The sequence below is a fragment of the Haematobia irritans genome, chromosome 3 (genome assembly GCF_050003625.1).
Source record: "Haematobia irritans isolate KBUSLIRL chromosome 3, ASM5000362v1, whole genome shotgun sequence".
Taxonomy (NCBI): Eukaryota; Metazoa; Arthropoda; class Insecta; order Diptera; family Muscidae; genus Haematobia; species Haematobia irritans.
Window position 1 is genome coordinate 164,170,624 of NC_134399.1, and position 23,415 is coordinate 164,194,038.

The 23,415-nt window shown below is 24.1% G+C and overlaps 1 protein-coding gene across 1 annotated transcript; it reads right to left on the reverse strand.

Annotated features, from left to right (window-relative positions):
* Positions 1-1,396: 1,396 nt before the first annotated feature.
* LOC142231267 (pickpocket protein 28-like) lies at positions 1,397-22,245 on the reverse strand. Its single transcript, XM_075301883.1, has 6 exons — positions 22,064-22,245; positions 7,907-8,107; positions 7,735-7,843; positions 7,514-7,662; positions 2,271-3,082; positions 1,397-1,749 (listed from the first exon to the last, which is right to left on the reverse strand). The coding sequence occupies exons 1-6, from the start codon at positions 22,243-22,245 to the stop codon at positions 1,397-1,399; spliced, it is 1,806 nt and encodes a 601-aa protein (XP_075157998.1).
* Between the last annotated feature and the right edge of the window lie 1,170 nt (positions 22,246-23,415).

The window sequence follows — 23,415 nt, forward strand, 5'->3', positions numbered from 1 at the left end:
CCACATCGGTTCGGAATTATATATAGCCCCGATATAAACCGATCCCCAGATTTGGCTTACGGAGCCTCTCAGAGTAGCAAATTTCATCCGATCCGGATGAAATTTGGTACATGGTGTTAGTATATGGTCTCTAACAACCATGCAAAAATTGGTCCGCATCGGTCCATAATTATATATAGCCCCCATATAAACCGATCTCCCGATTTGGCTTGCGAGGCCTCTAAGAGAAGCAAATTTCATCCGATCCGGCTGAAATTTGGTACATGGTGTTAGTATATGGTCTCTAACCACCATGCAAAAATTGGTCCACATCGGTCCATAATTATATATAGCCCCCATACAAACCGATCCCCAGGTTTTAACTGAGGAGCCTTATGGATGAGCAAAATTTATCTGATTCGGTTGAAATTTGGTACATGGTGTTAGTATATGAACTCTAACAGCCATGTAAAAATTGGTCCATAAGGGACTTAATTATATATAACCTCCATTTAAACCGATCCCCAGATTTGACCTCCGGAGCTCTTGGAGGTGTAGAATTCATCCGATTCGATTGAAATTTGGCACATGGTAAAATTTTGTACATTGCGCTAGTACATGGCCGCTAACAACCATGCCAAAATTGGTCCATATCGGTCTATAGTTATATATAGCCGATCCCAAAAATAATCTACCAAAATTTTATTTTTATAGAAAATTTTATTACTATACAAAATTTTGTCAAGATTTTATTTCTATAAAAAAATTTGTCAAAATTTTATTTCTATACAAAATGTTGTCAAGATTTTATTTCTATAGAAAATTTTGTCAAAATTTTATTTCTATACAAAATTTTGTCAAAATTTAATTTCTATAGAAAATTTTGTCAAAATTGTATTTCTATAGACATTTTTGTCAAAATTTTATTTCTATAGAAAATTTTGTCAAAATGTTATTTTTATAGAAAATTTTGTCAAACTGAATTATATACGTATACGTTAATAGGCCTTTTTTGTTTAATGTATACCCCGTATGGACTACCTTACAATTGAGAAGACGGTGTTAAGAAGTTTTAAGATACCTTGCCATCGGCAAGTGTTACCGCAAACCAAGTAATTCGATTGTGGATTACAGTCTTTAGTAGTTTTTAGTTTCTATGCAATCCATGGTGGAAGGTACATAAGATTCGGCCTGGCCGAACTTACGGCCGTACATACTTGTTTATAGCTGGCAATTTTATGTATTTATGTATTAAATTTCCCCACCTAAGCTCTGTCACCAAAAATTAAACGCCAACTTCATACATGCAAAGAACATTTATTGAAAGCTTTAATAAAAGTCTAAATAAATACTAAAATTAAAAAAAAATATTTGTCTTATCTTAATCTTAAAAATATCATAATACTCTTCACATATCTTAAGTCATGCAATCCTTGCGCCAACTGTAATTCACGTCATAATTTTTATTATTTGCAGGATATAGATAATCCAATGAATTTCGTCCGCGATTAGAAATGCGACCACCACCACTAACACTTTCTGAAATATTTGGGATTGTTGGTGATATCCTACGAAATTTCACATTACGCGAATAATGACGGACGCCTGAAGCGGATAGACGACGCCGATCTTTAAGTTTTCTGGGAGATTTCAATTTCATACTAAGCTTTCGGACCTTACGCCAAGGACGTATTAGAGTATAGAAGACAATTTCAGCCAAAGAAATGAAACTAAAGCCAAAGAAGAGGCCTATAAGACCACCAACACTGGCTGCAATGAAAATAAATAAAGAAATTATAAGAAAATAGTTAGACGATTATTTATTCACTCTTTAAAAGTTACCACGAAGTGTTACCAAGTTCATTCAAATATATATGCATTAAACTACACTAGAATCTTTTTCTACCAATGTACACAGGAAAAAATATTTTTTGTCTTAAATCACGAAATTAATTGATCCAGTTAATTTTGAATTGAAATGTCGTCTCATATCACAGAAATAATCAATCGTCAATTAAAACGTTAATTGTTCTAAATAAAAACATAACTCATACATTTAATTTATATGACTGATTTTTGTTTCAATTAAAAATTTGTTCAATCAATTAAATGTTTAATTGAATTGAATAATTAAAACTCAATTAAAATGTTAATTGAAAAAAATTTTACGATATTTTTTCTGTGTAGACAAGGCAAAAGGTGATCTTTTCACACCAAAAACATATATTGTCATTTAAATTGGTAACACTTTATGTCAGCTCCCCTGTATATCACAGACTATTTGAACTTACACAAGACATCTGTCATTCCAATAAACTCCGTTTGCTTATTACTTCGAAACGAATTGAACTTATAGTACATGGTTAGTATCGCAATATTCTTCTCCACATACTCTTCACTCAATTTCTGTATATGCGAATTGGTATTCACAAAACTTCCATGTTCCAATGGAGTTGAGAAAAACTCTGCATAATACCGCAAATCATAACAACTGGGCAAACAGACCTCATCACATTCACGCTCATCATCATCGTCATCATTCAGCATTGAGTGCAGACGTATACGTTCCACACATTGGATTTCATCAATGCTACAGACGGTGGCATTATCGAACCTCTTGGGCATATAATTCAAAAAACATCCACAATGTCTCACCATGGACCCGGCCATACATTCAGCTTCACAATTTGATTGAGTGTAAGTGGCAAAATAGATGAGTTCATGTTCATCTTGAAATTCACATTGGCGATGTTTCAAATCGACACGATGAAGTTCTTGAGCGGCTTCCAATTTTTCAAAACGTACCCGGGCCTTAGTTTCATAACCGGCTGCTACCAAAAGACCAACCTCACGAACATTTGGCCTTTCATTGGGACTATGCATGGCCATTTTGAAACCCATACTATTGGTGGTGGAACAATAGTATTGATCTGCCTCAACATCGAGAATGAGAGTTAGGCCCAGTGATTCTCCAGTGCCAGCTGCTTGGCGTGGGTAGAAATGTTTGGGCAAATTTTCCGGATAACCTGTTTCGGCATTCCAAGGCACTGCCTCATCGATGTCACTGTGGTTACTGTACATTTCTTGGAATAGAGATTGGGTTCTGCAAATGATCAAACAAAAAACTTTGAATTAATCAAGAAATTGTATGATTTAATTAATATTTAATTGACATTGCTTAAAAAACACGGAAATAATCATCAATATCATTAAAGAAAAACACCACCAAAATATTTATTAACCCAGCAAAATAATCTGGAAGTTCTTCTAAAGGAACAACTTTAAAAGCACTTCCAAAAATATACGCCCATAGATGTTCTAAGGTCAAATGTTTCAGACAAGTGCTAGAATCACGATTGTCACTTGTGCCAAAAACAAGTCTACAAAAATTTGATTAAAAAAATTTGAATAAAAAATTATATTTTTATAGCAAATTATTGAAAAGTTTCATTTTTATCGAATATTTTGCCAAAAAATTATTTCATAGAAAATTTTATTTTTGTTGTTGTTGTTATTGTGCAAACGTCAAACGTTCCAGATAAGTGTTAGAATCACGGCTGCCAAACAAACTATCACAATTTGATTAAAATTTTACCAAATTTAAAAAAATCTTATATTGATTTTTTGGTAAAATTTTATTTTCGTAGTAAATTTCTGCGAAATTTTATTTTTATAGAAAATATTTGTTAAAATATTATTTCTAATGAATATTTTTCAAATTTTATTTTTATATAGAAATTTTTTTCTATAGAAAATTTTTGCAAAATTTTATTTTTATAGAAAATTTTTTGCATAATTTTATTTTTATAGAAATTTGTTGCAAAATTTTATTTTTATAGAAAATGTTTACAAAATTTTTTTTCTATAGGAAATTTTTGCAAAATTTTATTTTTATAGACATTTTTTGGGAAATTTTATTTTTATAGAAAAATTTTGCAAAATTTTATTTTTATAGAAAACAATTTATTTTTATAGAAAAGTGTAAAAAAATTTTTCCAAAATTTTTCCAAAATTTTTCCAAAATTTTTCCAATCTACTCCACTTTTTTCCAAAATCTACTTCACTCAATTTTTGCTAGTGTTACTGCAGTTGATTGTTGTAGAGACGGTGTGGCAGTGGTGTGACAGTCGGGATCAGCTTCGGGTCGGAAATCGGTCGGTTTAGTAATGTTGACGAATGCCATGCAAACTACTACAACGGCTACTAGCTAATCTACGAGGGCCGAAGGTCTCTGTGGGGGAACAGCAGGCCCGAAGGTCTCTGTGGGGGAAAAGTAGGCCCGAAGGTCTCGGTGGAGAACAGTAGGCCAAAAGGTCTCTGTGAAATTTTATTTTTATAGAAAAATTTTGCAAAATTTTATTTTTATAGAAAACAATTTATTTTTATAGAAAAGTATAGAAAATTTTTCCAAAATTACATTTTTACAGAAATTTTTTGCAAAATTTTAATTTTTATTGAAAATTTTATTTTTATAAAAAATTTGAAAATGTTTGCAAAATTTTATTTCTGTGGAAAATTTCTGTCAAAATTGTGAGTTTTGAAATTTTTTGCAAAAATTTATTTTTATAGAAAATTTTAAATGTTTGAAAAATTTTATTTCTATGGAAAATGTAAATTTTTGCAAAACTAATTTTTATATAAGTTTTTTGAAAATTTAATTGTTATAGAAAATTTTATTTTATAGAAAATTTGAAAATGTTTGAAAATTTTTTTCTATAGAAAATGCTTGACACAAATTTGTTTCTATAGAAAATTTTTGCAAAGTTGTATTTTTATATAAAATTTTTCGAAATTTTTTATAGAAGATTTTAGCAAAATATGATTTTTATAGAATTTTTTTTGCAAAAATTTTTGAGAAATTTTATTTCTATAGAAATTTTAGCAAAATTTTATTTCTATAGATTTGTATTTCTAAAAGGAATTTGGAAAATTTTTTTTTAAAGAAAACTTCGCAAAATTTTATTTTCATAGTAAATTTTTGCAAAACTACATTACAGAAATTTTTTATAAAATTTTATTTTTATAGAAAATTTTAGATTTATAGAAAATTTTAAAATGTTTGCACAATTTTATTTCTATGGAAAATGTCTGTCAAAATTGTATTTCTATAAAAAATAGTTGCAAAATTTAGTTTTTATAGAATTTTTTTGCAAAATTTTATTTCTATAGAAAATTTTTACAAAATTTTATTTTTATAGAAAATTTTTGGAACATTTTATTTTTATAGAAAACTTTGCAAAATTTAATTTTTACAGATTTTTTTTTTGTAAAATTTTATTTTTATAGAAAATTTGAAAATGTTTACAATCTTTTATTTCTATAGAAAATGCTTGACACAAATTTGTTTCTATAGAAAGTATTTGCAAAGTTTTTCATATAAAATTTTTGCGAAATTTTTTATAGAAGATTTTTGCAAAATATGATTTTTATAGAAAATTTTTGCAAAATTTTATATCGTTAGAAAATGTTTGCAAAAGTTTACTTTTATAGAAAATTTTTGCAAAATTTTAGTTTTATAAAAATTTTTATAAAATTTTGTTTTTATAGAAAATTTTTACAACATTTTATTTTTATAGAATTGTTTTGCAAAATATTGCGAAATTTTATTTAAAAAAAATTATTTCTATAGCAAAATTTTATTTCTATGGATTTGTGTTTCTAAAAGGAATTTGGTTAAATTTTTTTTTCTACAAAAAATTGAAAAATGTAACAAAACATCAAGAAATTGTTCGAAGTATAGAAGATTTTTGCAAAATATGATTTTTATAGAAATTTTTTGCAAACATTTTTGAGCAATTTTATTTCTATATTTTATTTTTATAGAAAACTTTGCAAAATTTAATTTTTACAGATTTTTTTTTTTGTAAAATTTTATTTTTATAGAAAATTTGAAAATGTTTACAATCTTTTATTTCTATAGAAAATGCTTGACACAAATTTGTTTCTATAGAAAGATTTGCAAAGTTTTTCATATAAAATTTTTGCGAAATTTTTTATAGAAGATTTTTGCAAAATATGATTTTTATAGAAAATTTTTGCAAAATTGTATATCGTTAGAAAATGTTTGCAAAAGTTTACTTTTATAGAAAATTTTTGCAAAATTTTAGATTTATAAAAATTTTTACAAAATTTTGTTTTTATAGAAAATTTTTACAACATTTTATTTTTATAGAATTGTTTTGCAAAATATTGCGAAATTTTATTTAAAAAAATTATTTCTATAGCAAAATTTTATTTCTATGGATTTGTGTTTCTAAAAGGAATTTGGTTAAATTTTTTTTCTACAAAAAATTGAAAAATGTAACAAAACATCAAGAAATTGTTCGAAGTATAGAAGATTTTTGTAAAATATGATTTTTATAGAAATTTTTTGCAAACATTTTTGAGCAATTTTATTTCTATAGAAATTTTAGCAAAATTTTATTTCTATAGATTTGTATTTCTAAAAGGAATTTGGTTAAATTTTATTTTAACAGAAAAATTTTATTTTTAAAGAAAACTTCGCAAAATTTTATTTTCATAGTAATTTTTTGCAAAACTACATTACAGAATTTTTTTACAAAATTTTATTTTTATAGAAAATTTTAGATTTATAGAAAATTTTAAAATGTTTGCACAATTTTATGTCTATGGAAAATTTCTGTCAAAATTGTATTTCTATAGAAAATTGTTGCAAAATTTAGTTTTTATAGAAAATTTTTGCAAAATTTTATTTCTATAGAAAATTGTTGCAAAATTTTATTTTTAAAGAAAATTTTTGCAAAATTGTATTTTTATAGAAAACTTTGCAAAATTAAATTTTTACAGAAATTTTTTTGTAAAATTTTATTTTTATAGAAAATTTGAAAATGTTTGCAATTTTTTTTCTATAGAAAATGCTTGACACAAATTTATTTGCAAAGTTTTTCATACAAAATTTTTGCGAAATTTTTATACCTTTTTTTTCAAATTTTTTTATCGTTGGAAAATTTTTGCAAAATTTTAGTTTTATAAAAATTTTTACAAAATTTTGTTTTTATAGAAAGTTTTTACAAAATTTTATTTTTATAGAATTTTTTTTTGCAAAATTTCGTAAAATTTTATTTCTATACATTTGTATTTCTAAAAGGAATTTGGTTAAATTGTTATTTCTACAAAAAAATTGAAAATGTAACAAAACATCAAGAATTCTACCAATCTACCAAATTGCCGAATTTTACCAACTGTGGCAACCAAGGCAAGAATGCATTAAAAATCATAAAAAAATATAAATATTATTTATTTGGCAAAATATCAGATAATATTTTAATTTACATTCAAAACACTGAATTCGAATCAAACCATAAGAATTGATGCAAATGCATTGCAAGGGCTGTTGGACATTATGGACATCGTCCCATGACATTGATTCTGATTCTACGCCAATTTTGCACACCTTCAGAATTAAAAAAAAAAAAAAAAAAAACATTTTCACTACTTTTCTGACGATGTTTTTTTGCTGGGAAATCATTTAATTTTGTGTTTGTATGTGTCCTTCCTAAATTTCCATACTTACCCATCGGTATATAGGAATTTCGGATGGACCATATTAAAGGCACAACACATTCCTTCATCGGTAATAATGGCATGAAATATCCTCTTACAATTATAATCTATACCACCGAAACGACAGGATACCAACATATTCTCACATGGTTGAGAAATCTACAAGATCCAAAAAATATATTAATTTCAGTGCCCCACAATAAATCACCATAGCCATGATAGTCTAATTACATCCGATATAAATTGATTCAAAGCATTCCAATCATTGACAGTATCAGCTACGGTGAAATTAATATCACGTCTACATAGCATTTGCATCATGGCATGTTCCACTGTATTTCTTTCATAAGAAAATTTAAATTAATTGTTTATTTTGTTATACAAAAATTTAAGATAAACGTACTCGTTGTATTGTTCCGCCTTAGCTTTGTAGACTCGATTCATATTACATATGGTCAATGCTGGAAATGGTTCGTCGGTTATGAAAGTCGGCTTTGGATTGATACTAAAAATGACTGGAGTTGTGATCCATTTGATATAAACATTGAATATAAAAAAACTCGCCACTATGATCACAGTTATGAAGGCTACTGCGAAATAAGCTCTGCAAAGGAAAATTGAGAAAAATTAGTCATAAAAATTCAAAGGGACAGGAATGCAATTCAGAGATATAATTTTATCTTACAAGTCCTCAAAGTACCACCAACCAAAATGGACAAAAAAAGAAAAAATGTGAAATTTTTACTTCTGAAAACACAACGTCATTTTTTTTCAAAATTAGCAAAAATATATATTTTGTGTTGAAAGCTAACGAGTCAAAATTTCAAAAAAAAAAAAAAAGAAATTTTGATAAACTTTTCCCATAGCCGAAGGGACCAATTTTAGGAGCTTGTCAGTAGGGTTCCGGTCCACCTACGGTCTCACTATATCTGTATTGATCTAGCCGTACAAAATTTCAAAGAGTGATCTGTAACCGTTCCCAAATGAAAGATCTTTTATGCAATCAGATAGTTTTGATCCCTTTGCATGGGAGGTATGTAAAGGCGTGGTCCGATCTGAACCAAACTTCGTATTTTTCTTAGATTTAACTTTCAACAAGGTCCTTCATTCCCCATTCCTATGATGAGTCCTTATATTTTCGTCCATTAATTGTCGAATGCAATCGAAGCATTTTGCGCCTCGGAGACAAAAATTTAGTGTCAGCCGCCGATAAAAATGGGTCGGCTTCATTCGCTATTCATATCTGTTGTGCATAATTTTTCCTAAATTATTATAAAATCGTGGTATTGAATTAGTTTGGGTGTAAGATTACATAGCTGTGCAAATTGAAGTCGATTGGACTAAAACTGCCACCTGGACTTTGATTACAAAAATATATTGACAGACAGGCTTGATCGACTCAGGGACCGGTCCTGAGCAATATTGCCAATAACACAATGTGTCTACCTTGTTTCCGTCTAGGTCTTGCAAACATCTGCAACTAAAAACGAGCTTCCAAAAAAGTAGTTTGGATCCCTAACTTGTGATCCGGTAGTAGTGCAAACTTGGATCATCTCCAATGAATTTTACATGGGCTTTTCATAGGACGGAAGTACACCGTTTTTGGTTCCTTTGCATTGCTTTAGAAGTTGGGCCTTGGAAGTTCATTTGAATGAAGAAATTGGAAAACTATTCTTTTTTTCAATATTTTTCATTACACTTTTATTTTCTTATTGCACAATTTTTACAATTTGAAAAACTTTTTTTTATTGGAAAAGCCAATCGAAAAATCAATTCAAATGTTTATGACAACATCGTAACATGACACTTTTCGAGATGTTCTCTATTAGAAAATATAAGGAACAAATTTTCATATCTCATCAGCGGAAAATTTTTAATCAAACATTTTTTTCAGAAAGATTGTTTCTATTGTTGTACATCGTTTTTATTTTGCTGTTTTTTGCGTACATTTTTGTATGAATATTTTTCTTCCATTTAAACTCAATATAAAATTGAAAATTCTCGTAATTTGCAAAACTTTCTGAAAAGAACTCCAATGAAAGTGAAATTTTTAATTTCATTTTAATTATATTTTAACTTTTTAATCGATTTTCTTTTTTTCTGCCATATTTAAATTTAAATTTTCAACGGCCCAATAGCGTATTTTCTAAGTACTGACCAAAGAACTTCATCGAAAGTGGACACATATTAATGGAGGATCGTGGTCACGGTTGCCACTCGAGCCAAAAATGATCTACCAAAATTTGGATTATACCAAACAAAAACAAGTATATACGGCCGTAAGTTCGGCCAGGCCGAATCTTATGTACCCTCCACCATGGATTGCGTAGGAACTTCTACTAAAGGCTGTCATCCACAATCGAATTACTTGGGTTGCGATAACACTTGCCGATGGCAAGGTATCGTAAAACTTTTTAACACTGTCTTCTAAATTGTAAGTTAGCCCATACGGGGTATATATTAAACAAAAAAAGGCCGATTAAATACGTATATAATCTAGTTTGACAAAATTTTCTATAGAAATAAAATTTTGACCAAATTTTCTATAGAAATGAAACCTTGACAAAATTTTCTATAGAAATAAAATTTTGACAAAATTTTCTATAGAAATAAAAATTTGAAAAAATTTTCTATAGAAATAAAAACTTGACAAAATTTTCTATAGAAATAAAATGTTGACAAAATTTTCTATGGAAGTAAAATGTTGACAAAATTTTCTATAGCAATACAATTTTGACAAAAATTTCTATAGAAATAAAATGTTGACAAAATTTTGTATAGAAATAAAATTTTGACAAAATTTTGTATAAAAACAAAATGTTGACAAAATTTTCTACAGAAATAAATTTTTTACAAAATTTTCTATAGAAATAAAATTTTGACAAACATTTCTATAGAAATAAACTTTGGACAAAACTTTCTATAGAAATGAAATTTTAACAAAACTTTCTATAGTAATGAAATTTTGACAAAACTTTCTATAGTAATAAAATTTGACAAAATTTTCTATGGAAATAATAAGGTCAAATCTGGGGATCGGTTTATATGGGGGCTATATATAATTATAGACCGATATGGACCAATTTTTGCATGGTTGTTAGAGACCATATACTAACATCAGGTACCAAATTTCAATTGGATCGGATGAATTTTGCCCCTCCAAGAGGCTCCGGATGTCAAATCTGGGGATCGGTTTATATGGGGGCTATATATAATTGTGGACCGATATGGACCAATTTTTGCATGGTTGTTAGAGACCGTATACTAAGACCACGTACCAAATTTCAACCGGATCGGATGAATTTTGCTGCTCCGGGAGGCTCCCCAAGTCAAATTTGGGGATCGGTTTATATGGGGGCTATATGTAAACGTGGTCCGATATGGCCCGTTTTCAATACCATCCGACCTACATCAATAATAACTACTTGTGCCAAGTTTCAAGTCGATAGCATGTTTCGTTCGGAAGTTAGCGTGATTTCCACAGACGGACGGACAGCCGGACAGACGGACAGACGGACGGATATGCTTAGATCGACTCAGAATTTCACCACGACCCAGAACATATATACTTTATGGGGTCTTAGAGCAATATTTCGATGTGTTACAAACGGAATGACAAAGTTAATATACCCCCATCCTATGGTGGAGGGTATAAAAATCTTGTTTTGCAAAATTATATTTCTATAGCAAATTTTGTAAAAATTTTATTTCAGAAGAAAATTTTCTCAAAATTTTATTTCTATAGAAAATTTTGTCAAAATTGTATTTCTATAAAAAATTTTGTCAAAATTTTATTTGTATAGAACATTTTCTCCAAACTTTATTTCTATAGAAAATTTTCAAAAAATGTAATTTTTATAGAAAATTTTCTCAAGATTTTATTTCAATAGAAAATTTTGTCAAAATTTTTTTTCAATAGAAAATTTTGGCAAAACTTTATATCTATCGAACATTTTGTCAAAATTTTATTTCAATAAAAAATTTTGTCAATATTATATTACTATAGAAAACTTTCTCAAAATTTTATTTCTATAGAAAATTTAGTCAAAATATTATTCCCATAGAAAATTTTTGTCGAAGTTTTTATATCGATAAAGAACTTTGTCAAAACTTTATTTCTGTAGAAAATTTTGTCAAAATTTTATTTCTATAGAAAATTTTGTCAAAATTTTATTTCTATAGAAAATTTTGTTAAAATTTTATTTCCATAGAGAATTTTTGTTGAAATTTTTATTTCAATAGAAATTTTTGTCAAAATTTTATTGCTACAGAAAATTTTCCCAAATTTTATTTCTATAGAAAATTTTGTCAATATTTTATTTCTGTAGAAAATTTTCTCAAAATTTTATTTCTGTAGAAAATTTTCTCAAAATTTTATTTCCATAGAGAATTTTGTCCAAATTTTATTTCAATAGAAGATTTTGTCAAAATTTTATTACTATAGAAACTTTTGTCAAAATTTTATTACTATAGAAACTTTTGTCAAAATATTATTACCAAAGAAAATTTTGTCAAAATTTTATTTCTATAGAAAATTTTCTCAAATTTTTTTTCTATAGAAAATGTTCTCAAAATTTTATTTCTATAGAAAATTTTATTTCAACAGAAAATTTTATTTCTATAGAAAATTTCTCAAAATTTTATTTCTATAGAAAATTTTCTCAAAATGTTATTTCTATTGAACATTTTGTCAACATTTTGTTTCTACAGAAATTTTTTTACAAATTATATTACTACGGAGAATTTTGTCAACATCATATTTCTATAGAAAATTTTGTCAAAAATTTATTTCTAAAATCCAAAACAGAAAAAATTTTAGTTTAATTTAAGAGACAGAAATGTATGATCTTCGTCACTACCCCAAACAGAGTCCTAATCACTGGACTCTCGAATTCAAAAATGAAATAATTTTCACCATTTTTTCAAAATTTTATTTCTATAGAAAATTTTGTCAAAATGTTATTTCTATAGAAGATTTTCTCAAAATTTTATTTCTATAGAAAATTTTGTCAAAATTTTATTTCCATAGAGAATTTTTGTCGAAATTTTTATTTCAATAGAAAATTTTGTCAATATTTTATTGCTACAGAAAATTTTCCCAAATTTTTTTCTATAGAAAATTTTGTAAAAATTTTATTTCTAAAGAAAATGTTGTCAATATTTTATTTCTGTAGAAAATTTTCTCAAAATTTTATTTCTGTAGAAAATTTTCTCAAAATTTTATTTCCATAGAGAATTTTGTCAAAATTTTATTTCAATAGAAAATTTTGTCAAAATTTTATTACTATAGAAACTTTTATCAAAATTTTATTACTATAGAAACTTTTGTCAAAATATTATTATCAAGAAAATTTTGTCAAAGTTTTATTTCTATAGAAAATTTTCTCAAAAATTTTTTTCTATAGAAAATTTTATCAAAATATTATTTCTATAGAAAATTTTCTCAAAATTTTATTTCTATAGAAAATTTTCTCAAAATGTTATTTCTATAGAACATTTTGTCAACCTTTTGTTTCAACAGAAAATTTTTTACAAATTATATTACTACGGAGAATTTTGTCAACATCTTATTGCTATAGAATATTTTGTCAAAAATGTATTTCTAAAATCCAAACGAGTAAAAAATTTAAGTTTAATTTAAGAGACAGAAATGTTTGATCTTCGTCACTACCCCAAACAGAGTCCTATTCACTGGACTCTCGAATTCAAAAATGAAATCATAATTCACCATTTTTTCAAAATTTTATTTCAATAGAAAATTTTGTCAAAATTATATTACTATAAAAATGTTCTCAAAAATTTATTTCTATAGAAAATTTTGTCAAAATTTTATTACTACAGAAACGTTTGTCAAAATTTTATTACTATAGAAACTTTTGTCAAAATATTATTACCATCGAAAATTTTGTCAAAATTGTATTTCTATAGAGAATTTTGTCAAAATTTTATTTCTATAGAAAATTTTGTCAAAATTTTATTACTATAGAAACTTTTGTCAAAATTTTATTTCTATAGAAAATTTTGTCAAATTTTATTTCTATAGAAAATTTTGCCAAAATTTTATTTCTATAGAAAATTTTCTCAAAATTCTATTTCTATAGAATATTTTGTCAAAATTTTACTACTATAGAAAGTTTTCTCAAAATTTTATTTCTATAGAAAATTTTCTCAAAATGTTATTTCTATAGAACATTTTGTCAACATTTTGTTTCTACAGAAATTTTTTTACAAATTATATTACTACGGAGAATTTTGTCAACATCTTATTTCTATAGAAAATTTTGTCAAAAATGTATTTCTAAAATCCAAAAGAGTAAAAAATTTAAGTTTAATTTAAGAGACAGAAATGTATGATCTTCGTCACTTCCCCAAACAGAGTCCTACTCTCTGGACTCTCGAATTCAAAAATGAAATAATTTTCACCATTTTTTCAAAATTTTATTTCAATAAAAAATTTTGTCAAAATTATATTACTATAAAAATGTTCTCAAAATTATATTTCTATAGAAAATTTTCTCAAAATTTTATTACTACAGAAACTTTTGTCAAAATTTTATTACTATAGAAACTTTTGTCAAAATATTATTACCATAGAAAATTTTGTCAAAATTGTATTTCTATAGAGAATTTTGTCAAAATTTTATTTCTATAGAAAATTTTGTCAAAATTTTATTACTATAGAAACTTTTGTCAAAATTTTATTACTATAGAAACTTTTGTCAAAATATTATTACCATAGAAAATTTTGTCAAAATTTTATTTCTATAGAAAATTTTGTCAAAATTTTATTTCTATAGAAAATATTCTCAAAATTCTATTTCTATAGAATATTTTGTCAAAATTTTACTACTATAGAAAGTTTTCTCAAAATTTTATTTCTATAGAAAATTTTCTCAAAATGTTATTTCTATTGAACATTTTGTCAACATTTTGTTTCTACAGAAATTTTTTTACAAATTATATTACTACGGAGAATTTTGTCAACATCTTATTTCTATAGAAAATTTTGTCAAAAATTTATTTCTAAAATCCAAAACAGAAAAAATTTTAGTTTAATTTAAGAGACAGAAATGTATGATCTTCGTCACTACCCCAAACAGAGTCCTACTCACTGGACTCTCGAATTCAAAAATGAAATAATTTTCACCATTTTTTCAAAATTTTATTTCTATAGAAAATTTTGTCAAAATGTTATTTCTATAGAAGATTTTCTTAAAATTTTATTTCTATAGAAAATTTTGTCAAAATTTTATTTCCATAGAGAATTTTTGTCGAAATTTTTATTTCAATAGAAAATTTTGTCAATATTTTATTGCTACAGAAAATTTTCCCAAATTTTTTTCTATAGAAAATTTTGTCAAAATTTTATTTCTAAAGAAAATTTTGTCAATATTTTATTTCTGTAGAAAATTTTCTCAAAATTTTATTTCTGTAGAAAATTTTCTCAAAATTTTATTTCCATAGAGAATTTTGTCAAAATTTTATTTCAATAGAAAATTTTGGCAAAATTTTATTACTATAGAAACTTTTATCAAAATTTTATTACTATAGAAACTTTTGTCAAAATATTATTACCATCGAAAATTTTGTCAAAATTGTATTTCTATAGAGAATTTTGTCAAAATTTTATTTATATAGAAAATTTTGTCAAAATTTTATTACTATAGAAACTTTTGTCAAAATTTTATTACTATAGAAACTTTTGTCAAAATATTATTACCATAGAAAATTTTGTCAAAATTTTATTTCTATAGAAAATTTTGTCAAAATTTTATTTCTATAGAAAATTTTGTCAAAATTTTATTTCTATAGAAAATTTTCTCAAAATTCTATTTCTATAGAATATTTTGTCAAAATTTTACTACTATAGAAAGTTTTCTCAAAATTTTATTTCTATAGAAAATTTTCTCAAAATGTTATTTCTATAGAACATTTTGTCAACATTTTGTTTCTACAGAAAATTTTTTACAAATTATATTACTACGGAGAATTTTGTCAACATCTTATTGCTATAGAATATTTTGTCAAAAATGTATTTCTAAAATCCAAACGAGTAAAAAATTTAAGTTTAATTTAAGAGACAGAAATGTTTGATCTTCGTCACTACCCCAAACAGAGTCCTACTCACTGGACTCTCGAATTCAAAAATGAAATAATTTTCACCATTTTTTCAAAATTTTATTTCAATAAAAAATTTTGTCAAAATTATATTACTATAAAAATGTTCTCAAAATTATATTTCTATAGAAAATTTTCTCAAAATTTTATTACTCCAGAAACTTTTGTCAAAATTTTATTACTATAGAAACTTTTGTCAAAATATTATTATCATAGAAAATTTTGTCAAAATTGTATTTCTATAGAGAATTTTGTCAAAATTTTATTTCTATAGAAAATTTTGTCAAAATTTTATTACTATAGAAACTTTTGTCAAAATTTTATTACTATAGAAACTTTTGTCAAAATATTATTACCATAGAAAATTTTGTCAAAATTTTATTTCTATAGAAAATTTTGTCAAAATTTTATTTCTATAGAAAATTTTGTCAAAATTTTATTTCTATAGAAAATTTTCTCAAAATTCTATTTCTATAGAATATTTTGTCAAAATTTTACTTTTATAGAAAGTTTTCTCAAAATTTTATTTCTATAGAAAATTTTCTCAAAATGTTATTTCTATAGAACATTTTGTCAACATTTTGTTTCTACAGAAATTTTTTTACAAATTATACTACTACGGAGAATTTTGTCAACATCTTATTTCTGTAGAAAATTTTGTCAAAAATTTATTTCTAAAATCCAAAACAGAAAAAATTTTAGTTTAATTTAAGAGACAGAAATGTATGATCTTCGTCACTACCCCAAACAGAGTCCTAATCACTGGACTCTCGAATTCAAAAATGAAATAATTTTCACCATTTTTTCAAAATTTTATTTCTATAGAAAATTTTGTCAAAATGTTATTTCTATAGAAGATTTTCTCAAAATTTTATTTCTATAGAAAATTTTGTCAAAATTTTATTACTACAGAAACTTTTGTCAAAATTTTATTACTATAGAAACTTTTGTCAAAATATTATTACCATAGAAAATTTTGTCTAAATTGTATTTCTATAGAGAATTTTTTCAAAATTTTATTTCTATAGAAAATTTTGTCAAAATTTTATTACTATAGAAACTTTTGTCAAAGTTTTATTACTATAGAAACTTTTGTCAAAATATTATTACCATAGAAAATTTTGTCAAAATTTTATTACTACAGAAACTTTTGTCAAAATTTTATTACTATAGAAACTTTTGTCAAAATATTATTACCATAGAAAATTTTGTCAAAATTGTATTTCTATAGAGAATTTTGCCAAAATTTTATTTCTATAGAAAATTTTGTCAAAATTTTATTACTATAGAAACTTTTGTCAAAATTTTATTACTATAGAAACTTTTGTCAAAATATTATTACCATAGAAAATTTTGTCAAAATTTTATTTCTATAGAAAATTTTGTCAAAATTTTACTACTATAGAAAGTTTTCTTAAAATTTTATTTCTATAGAATATTTTGTCACAATTTCATTTCTATAGAAAATTTTCTCAAAATTTTATTTCTATAGAATATTTTCTCTAATCTTTATTTCTATGGAAAATTTTCTAAAAATGTAATTTTTATAGAAAATTTCTCAAGATTTTATTTCAATAGAAAATTTTGTCAAAATTTTTTTGAAAATTTTATTTCAATAGAAAATTTTGACAAAACTTTATATCTATAGAAAGTTTTCTCAAAATTTTATTTCTATAGAAAATTTTGTCAAAATTTTATTACTATAGAAAATTTTGTCAAAATTTTATTACTATAGAAAATTGTGTCAAAATTTTATTTCTATAGAGAATTTTTGTCGAAATTTTTATTTCAATAGAAAATTTTGTCAAAATTTTATTGCTACAGAAAATTTTCCCAAATTTTATTTCAATAGAAAATTTTCTCAAAATTTTGTTTCTATAGAAAATGTTCTCAAAATTTTATTTCTATAGAAAATTTTGTCAAAATATTATTACCATAGAAAATTTTGTCAAAATTGTATTTCTATAGAAAATTTTCTCAAAATTGTATTACTATAAAAAATTTTCTCAAAATTTTATTTGTGTAGAAAATTTTCTCAAAATTTTATTTCTATAGAATATTTTCTCCAATCTTTATTTCTGTGTAATGTAATTTTTATAGAAAATTTCTCAAGATTTTGTTTCAATAGAAAATGTTATCAAAACTTTATATCTATATAAAATTTTCTCAAAATTTTATTTCTATAGAAAATTTTGTCAAAATTTCATTAGCAAAGAAAATTTTTGCCGAAGTTTTTATATCGATAGAAAACTTTGTCAAAATTTTATTTCTGTAAACAATTTTCTCAAAATTTTATTTCTGTAGAAAATTCTATCAAAATTTTATTTCTATAGAGAATTTTGTCAACATTTTATTTCTATAGAAAATTTTGTCAAAATTTTATTACTATAGAAACTTTTGTCAAAATTTTATTACTATAGAAACTTTTGTCAAAATATTATTACCATAGAAAATTTTGTCACAATTTTATTTCTATAGAAAATGTTGTCAAAATTTTATTTCTATAGAAAATTTTCTCAAAATTCTATTTCTATAGAATATTTTGTCAAAATTTTACTACTATAGAAAGTTTTCTCAAAATTTTATTCCTATAGAATATTTTGTCACAATTTCATTTCTATAGATATTTTCTCAAAATTTTTTTTTCTATAGAAAATTTTCTCTAAAAAAAAATTTTCTAAAAATTGTAATTTTCTAAAAATGTAATTTTTATAGAAAATTTCTCAAGATTTTATTTCAATAGAAAATTTTGTCAAAATTTTTTTGAAAATTTTATTTCAATAGGAAATTTTGACAAAACTTTATATCTATAGAAAATTTTCTCAAAATTTTATTTCTATAGAAAATTTTGTCAAAATTTTATTACTATAGAAAATTTTGTCAAAATTTTATTACTATAGAAAATTGTCTCAAAATTTTATTTTTATAGAGAATTTTTGTCGAAATTTTTATTTCAATAGAAAATTTTGTCAAAATTTTATTGCTACAGAAAATTTTCCCAAATTTTATTTCAATAGAAAATTTTCTCAAAATTTTGTTTCTATAGAAAATTTTGTCAAAATTTTATTACTATAGAAACTTTTGTCAAAATTTTATTACTATAGAAACTTTTGTCAAAATATTATTACCATAGAAAATTTTGTCAAAATTTTATTACTACAGAAACTTTTGTCAAAATTTTATTACTTAGAAACTTTTCTCAAAATATTATTACCATAGAAAATTTTGTCTAAATTGTATTTCTATAGAGAATTTTGTCAAAATTTTATTTCTATAGAAAATTTTGTCAAAATTTTATTACTATAGAAACTTTTGTCAAAATTTTATTACTATAGAAACTTTTGTCAAAACATTATTACCATAGAAAATTTTGTCAAAATTTTATTACTACAGAAACTTTTGTCAAAATTTTATTACTATAGAAACTTTTGTCAAAATATTATTACCATAAAAAATTTTGTCAAAATTGTATTTCTATAGAGAATTTTGCCAAAATTTTATTTCTATAGAAAATTTTGTCAAAATTTTATTACTATAGAAACTTTTGTCAAAATTTTATTACTATAGAAACTTTTGTCAAAATATTATTACCATAGAAAATTTTGTCAAAATTTTATTTCTATAGAAAATTTTGTCAAAATTTTATTTCTATAGAAAATTTTCTCAAAATTCTATTTCTATAGAATATTTTGTCAAAATTTTACTACTATAGAAAGTTTTCTTAAAATTTTATTTCTATAGAATATTTTGTCACAATTTCATTTCTATAGAAAATTTTCTCAAAATTTTATTTCTATAGAATATTTTCTCTAATCTTTATTTCTATGGAAAATTTTCTAAAAATGTAATTTTTATAGAAAATTTCTCAAGATTTTATTTTAATAGAAAATTTTGTCAAAATTTTTTTGAAAATTTTATTTCAATAGAAAATTTTGACAAAACTTTATATCTATAGAAAGTTTTCTCAAAATTTTATTTCTATAGAAAATTTTGTCAAAATTGTATTACTATAGAAAATTTTGTCAAAATTTTATTACTATAGAAAATTGTGTCAAAATTTTATTTCTATAGAGAATTTTTGTCGAAATTTTTATTTCAATAGAAAATTTTGTCAAAATTTTATTGCTACAGAAAATTTTCCCAAATTTTATTTCAATAGAAAATTTCCTCAAAATTTTGTTTCTATAGAAAATGTTCTCAAAATTTTATTTCTATAGAAAATTTTGTCAAAATATTATTACCATAGAAAATTTTGTCAAAATTGTATTTCTATAGAAAATTTTCTCAAAATTGTATTACTATAAAAAATTTTCTCAAAATTTTATTTGTGTAGAAAATTTTCTCAAAATTTTATTTCTATAGAATATTTTCTCCAATCTTTATTTCTGTGTAATGTAATTTTTATAGAAAATTTCTCAAGATTTTGTTTCAATAGAAAATGTTATCAAAACTTTATATCTATATAAAATTTTCTCAAAATTTTATTTCTATAGAAAATTTTGTCAAAATTTCATTAGCAAAGAAAATTTTTGCCGAAGTTTTTATATCGATAGAAAACTTTGTCAAAATTTTATTTCTGTAAACAATTTTCTCAAAATTTTATTTCTGTAGAAAATTCTATCAAAATTTTATTTCTATAGAGAATTTTGTCAACATTTTATTTCTATAGAAAATTTTGTCAAAATTTTATTACTATAGAAACTTTTGTCAAAATTTTATTACTATAGAAACTTTTGTCAAAATATTATTACCATAGAAAATTTTGTCAAAATTTTATTTCTATAGAAAATGTTGTCAAAATTTTATTTCTATAGAAAATTTTCTCAAAATTCTATTTCTATAGAATATTTTGTCAAAATTTTACTACTATAGAAAGTTTTCTCAAAATTTTATTCCTATAGAATATTTTGTCACAATTTCATTTCTATAGAAAATTTTCTCAAAATTTTTTTTCTATAGAATATTTTCTCTAATCTATATTTCTATGGAAAATTTTCTAAAAATGTAATTTTTATAGAAAATTTCTCAAGATTTTATTTCAATAGAAAATTTTGTCAAAATTTTTTTGAAAATTTTATTTCAATAGAAAATTTTGACAAAACTTTATATCTATAGAAAATTTTCTCAAAATATTATTTCTATAGAAAATTTTGTCAAAATTTTATTACTATAGAAAATTTTGTCAAAATTTTATTACTATAGAAAATTGTCTCAAAATTTTATTTTTATAGAGAATTTTTGTCGAAATTTTTATTTCAATAGAAAATTTTGTCAAAATTTTATTGCTACAGAAAATTTTCCCAAATTTTATTTCAATAGAAAATTTTCTCAAAATTTTGTTTCTATAGAAAATTTTCTCAAAATTTTATTTCTATAGAAAATTTTGTCAAAATATTATTACCATAGAAAATTTTGTCAAAATTGTATTTCTATAGAAAATTTTCTCAAAATTTTATTACTATAAAAAATTTTCTCAAAATTTTGTTTGTGTAGAAAATTTTCTCAAAATTTTATTTCTATAGAATATTTTCTCCAATCTTTATTTCTGTGTAATGTAATTTTTATAGAAAATTTCTCAAGATTTTATTTCAATAGAAAATGTTATCAAAACTTTATATCTATATAAAATTTTCTCAAAATTTTATTTCTATAGAAAATTTTGTCAAAATTTCATTAGCAAAGAAAATTTTTGTCGAAGTTTTTATATCGATAGAAAACTTTGTCAAAATTTCATTTCTGTAAACAATTTTCTCAAAATTTTATTTCTGTAGAAAATTCTCTCAAAATTTTATTTCTATAGAGAATTTTGTCAACATTTTATTTCTATAGACAATTTTGTCAAAATTTTATTACTATAGAAACTTTTGTCAAAATTTTATTACTATAGAAACTTTTGTTAAAATATTATTACCATAGAAAATGTTGTCAAAATTTTATTTCTATAGAAAATTTTCTCACAATTTTATTTCTATAGACAATTTTCTCAAAATTTTATTTCTATAGAAAATTTTCTCAAAATTTTATTTCTATAGAAAATTTTCTCAAAATGTTATTTCTATAGAACATTTTGTCAACATTTTGTTTCTACAGAAAATTTTTTACAAATTAAATTACTACGGTGAAATTTGTCAACATCTTATTTCTATAGAAAATTTTGTCAAAAATTTATTTCTAAAATCCAAACAGTAAAAAATTTTAATTTAATTTAAGAGACAGAAATGTATGATCTTCGTCACTACCCCAAACAGAGTCCTACTCACTGGACTCTCGAATTCAAAAATGAAATCATTTTTCACCATTCATGCTTTTAATAAATTTATTTTTGTTTTATCAAAAAATGCTTAGTTTTTGAAACCTTATTTAACTTATGACACTTGTACACTTTCCTAACTTTCTGACTTTACATACACCCATAATCTATCGTTTTTGTTTCTCTTTATACCTTTCCAAAGGGTACAAATTCTTATTGGTTAAATAATTTAATCCATGTAGTGTGGAATTACTACAAAATTCATGAATATTCCGCACTATTGCAACCCGGAAAGTTTGGAAACAATTTATTGGCTTTAGTTTTTGTACAGTTTTCGCACTTCGTATATTCTCCACATTATAACCGCTTGCCATTGTGACAACAGGAATACTAGGACCTCCTTCGAAAGCACTCCCGTAATTTATACTAAATCATAAGTGAAGGTCATTGACCACCGGATATAGTATTTGTTTGGATTTATTAATTTACCGTTGTTTACAAATATCATACTAATAATTTCTTCCTTGTGAACTTAAGCTAAATATCCAACTCATATTCATAATGATGTGTGAAAGTGTCGTTGATTTTAGTATAGAAAATGACAAAAGTTTTCCAAGGAAATTCAAATTTCAGGATATCTGTGATATTAGTCTAAGTAAGGTGGCTGACCCTTGGTTTTGATATTGAATTAAGAAAATGCCATCAAAATGTTTATCTATCATTTATTTTGGTTTTTAGTAACAAAAATAAAGAATTCTTTTCTTATAGGCCATTTAATCCGGGTGTCATTGTGTGAATTTTATGTCTTGTTAAATATTTACTCGGACCAAGGTCACACAATAGATTTCAATAATTAAAGACAAAAAGTTTGCCATTGACATTGAAAAGTCTTTAGGGAATTTCATGAGTTCATAAATAGAACCTCATCTCGGGGTTCATCCAACATTAAATATCTTCCACGTGTTTCTAATAATTTATTAAAGCTACCAGAAAAATGCTGAAGTAAAATTAAAGGGGTGTAACAAAGTTTAATACTTGAGAGCATCGGCGGAGCAAGGAAATTTCTCTATTGGTGGACTGTTGTTTTTTATGTCCAATTAAAACTGCGATTGATCATTTTCGTGATTGAAGACATTTCAATTAAAAAATTAATTGGATCAATAAATTTCGTAATTGAATCATACATTATTTTTAGTGTGGTGAACTTTTCTCTTATCAATGAGTGCTGCCCGATTCTATGTTTAGCTCAATGACAAGGGACCTCCTTTTTGTATAGCCGAGTCCGAACGGCGTTTCGCATTGTTGTGAAACCACTAGAGAAGCTATGAAATACTCAGAAATGTATCCAGCATTACTGAGTGGCGATAATCCACCGCTGAAAATCTTTCCGGTGTTTGTATGAAATTGAATTTGAACCCATGACCTTTGGTATACAAAGTGGGCATGCTAACCATTGCACTACTAGTTGGGAGTCAACTCTCGTAGTCACATTTTCATGAACCTGGGTCTGTTGGCACCATAACGGAATGCTTAACACACTCAGC

Bases quoted from the DNA above. Each gene is read 5' to 3' on its own strand.
- LOC142231267 (XM_075301883.1), bottom strand. From the start codon at position 22,245: ATGGCAAGCGGTTATAATGTGGAGAATATACGAAGTGCGAAAACTGTA. The intron at 8,108-22,063 runs GTATAAAGAGAA...TTTCCTTTGCAG, and splicing joins AATTTGTACCCTTTGGAAAG to AGCTTATTTCGCAGTAGCCT. The intron at 7,663-7,734 runs GTAATTAGACTA...TGGATCTTGTAG, and splicing joins TGAATCAATTTATATCGGAT to ATTTCTCAACCATGTGAGAA.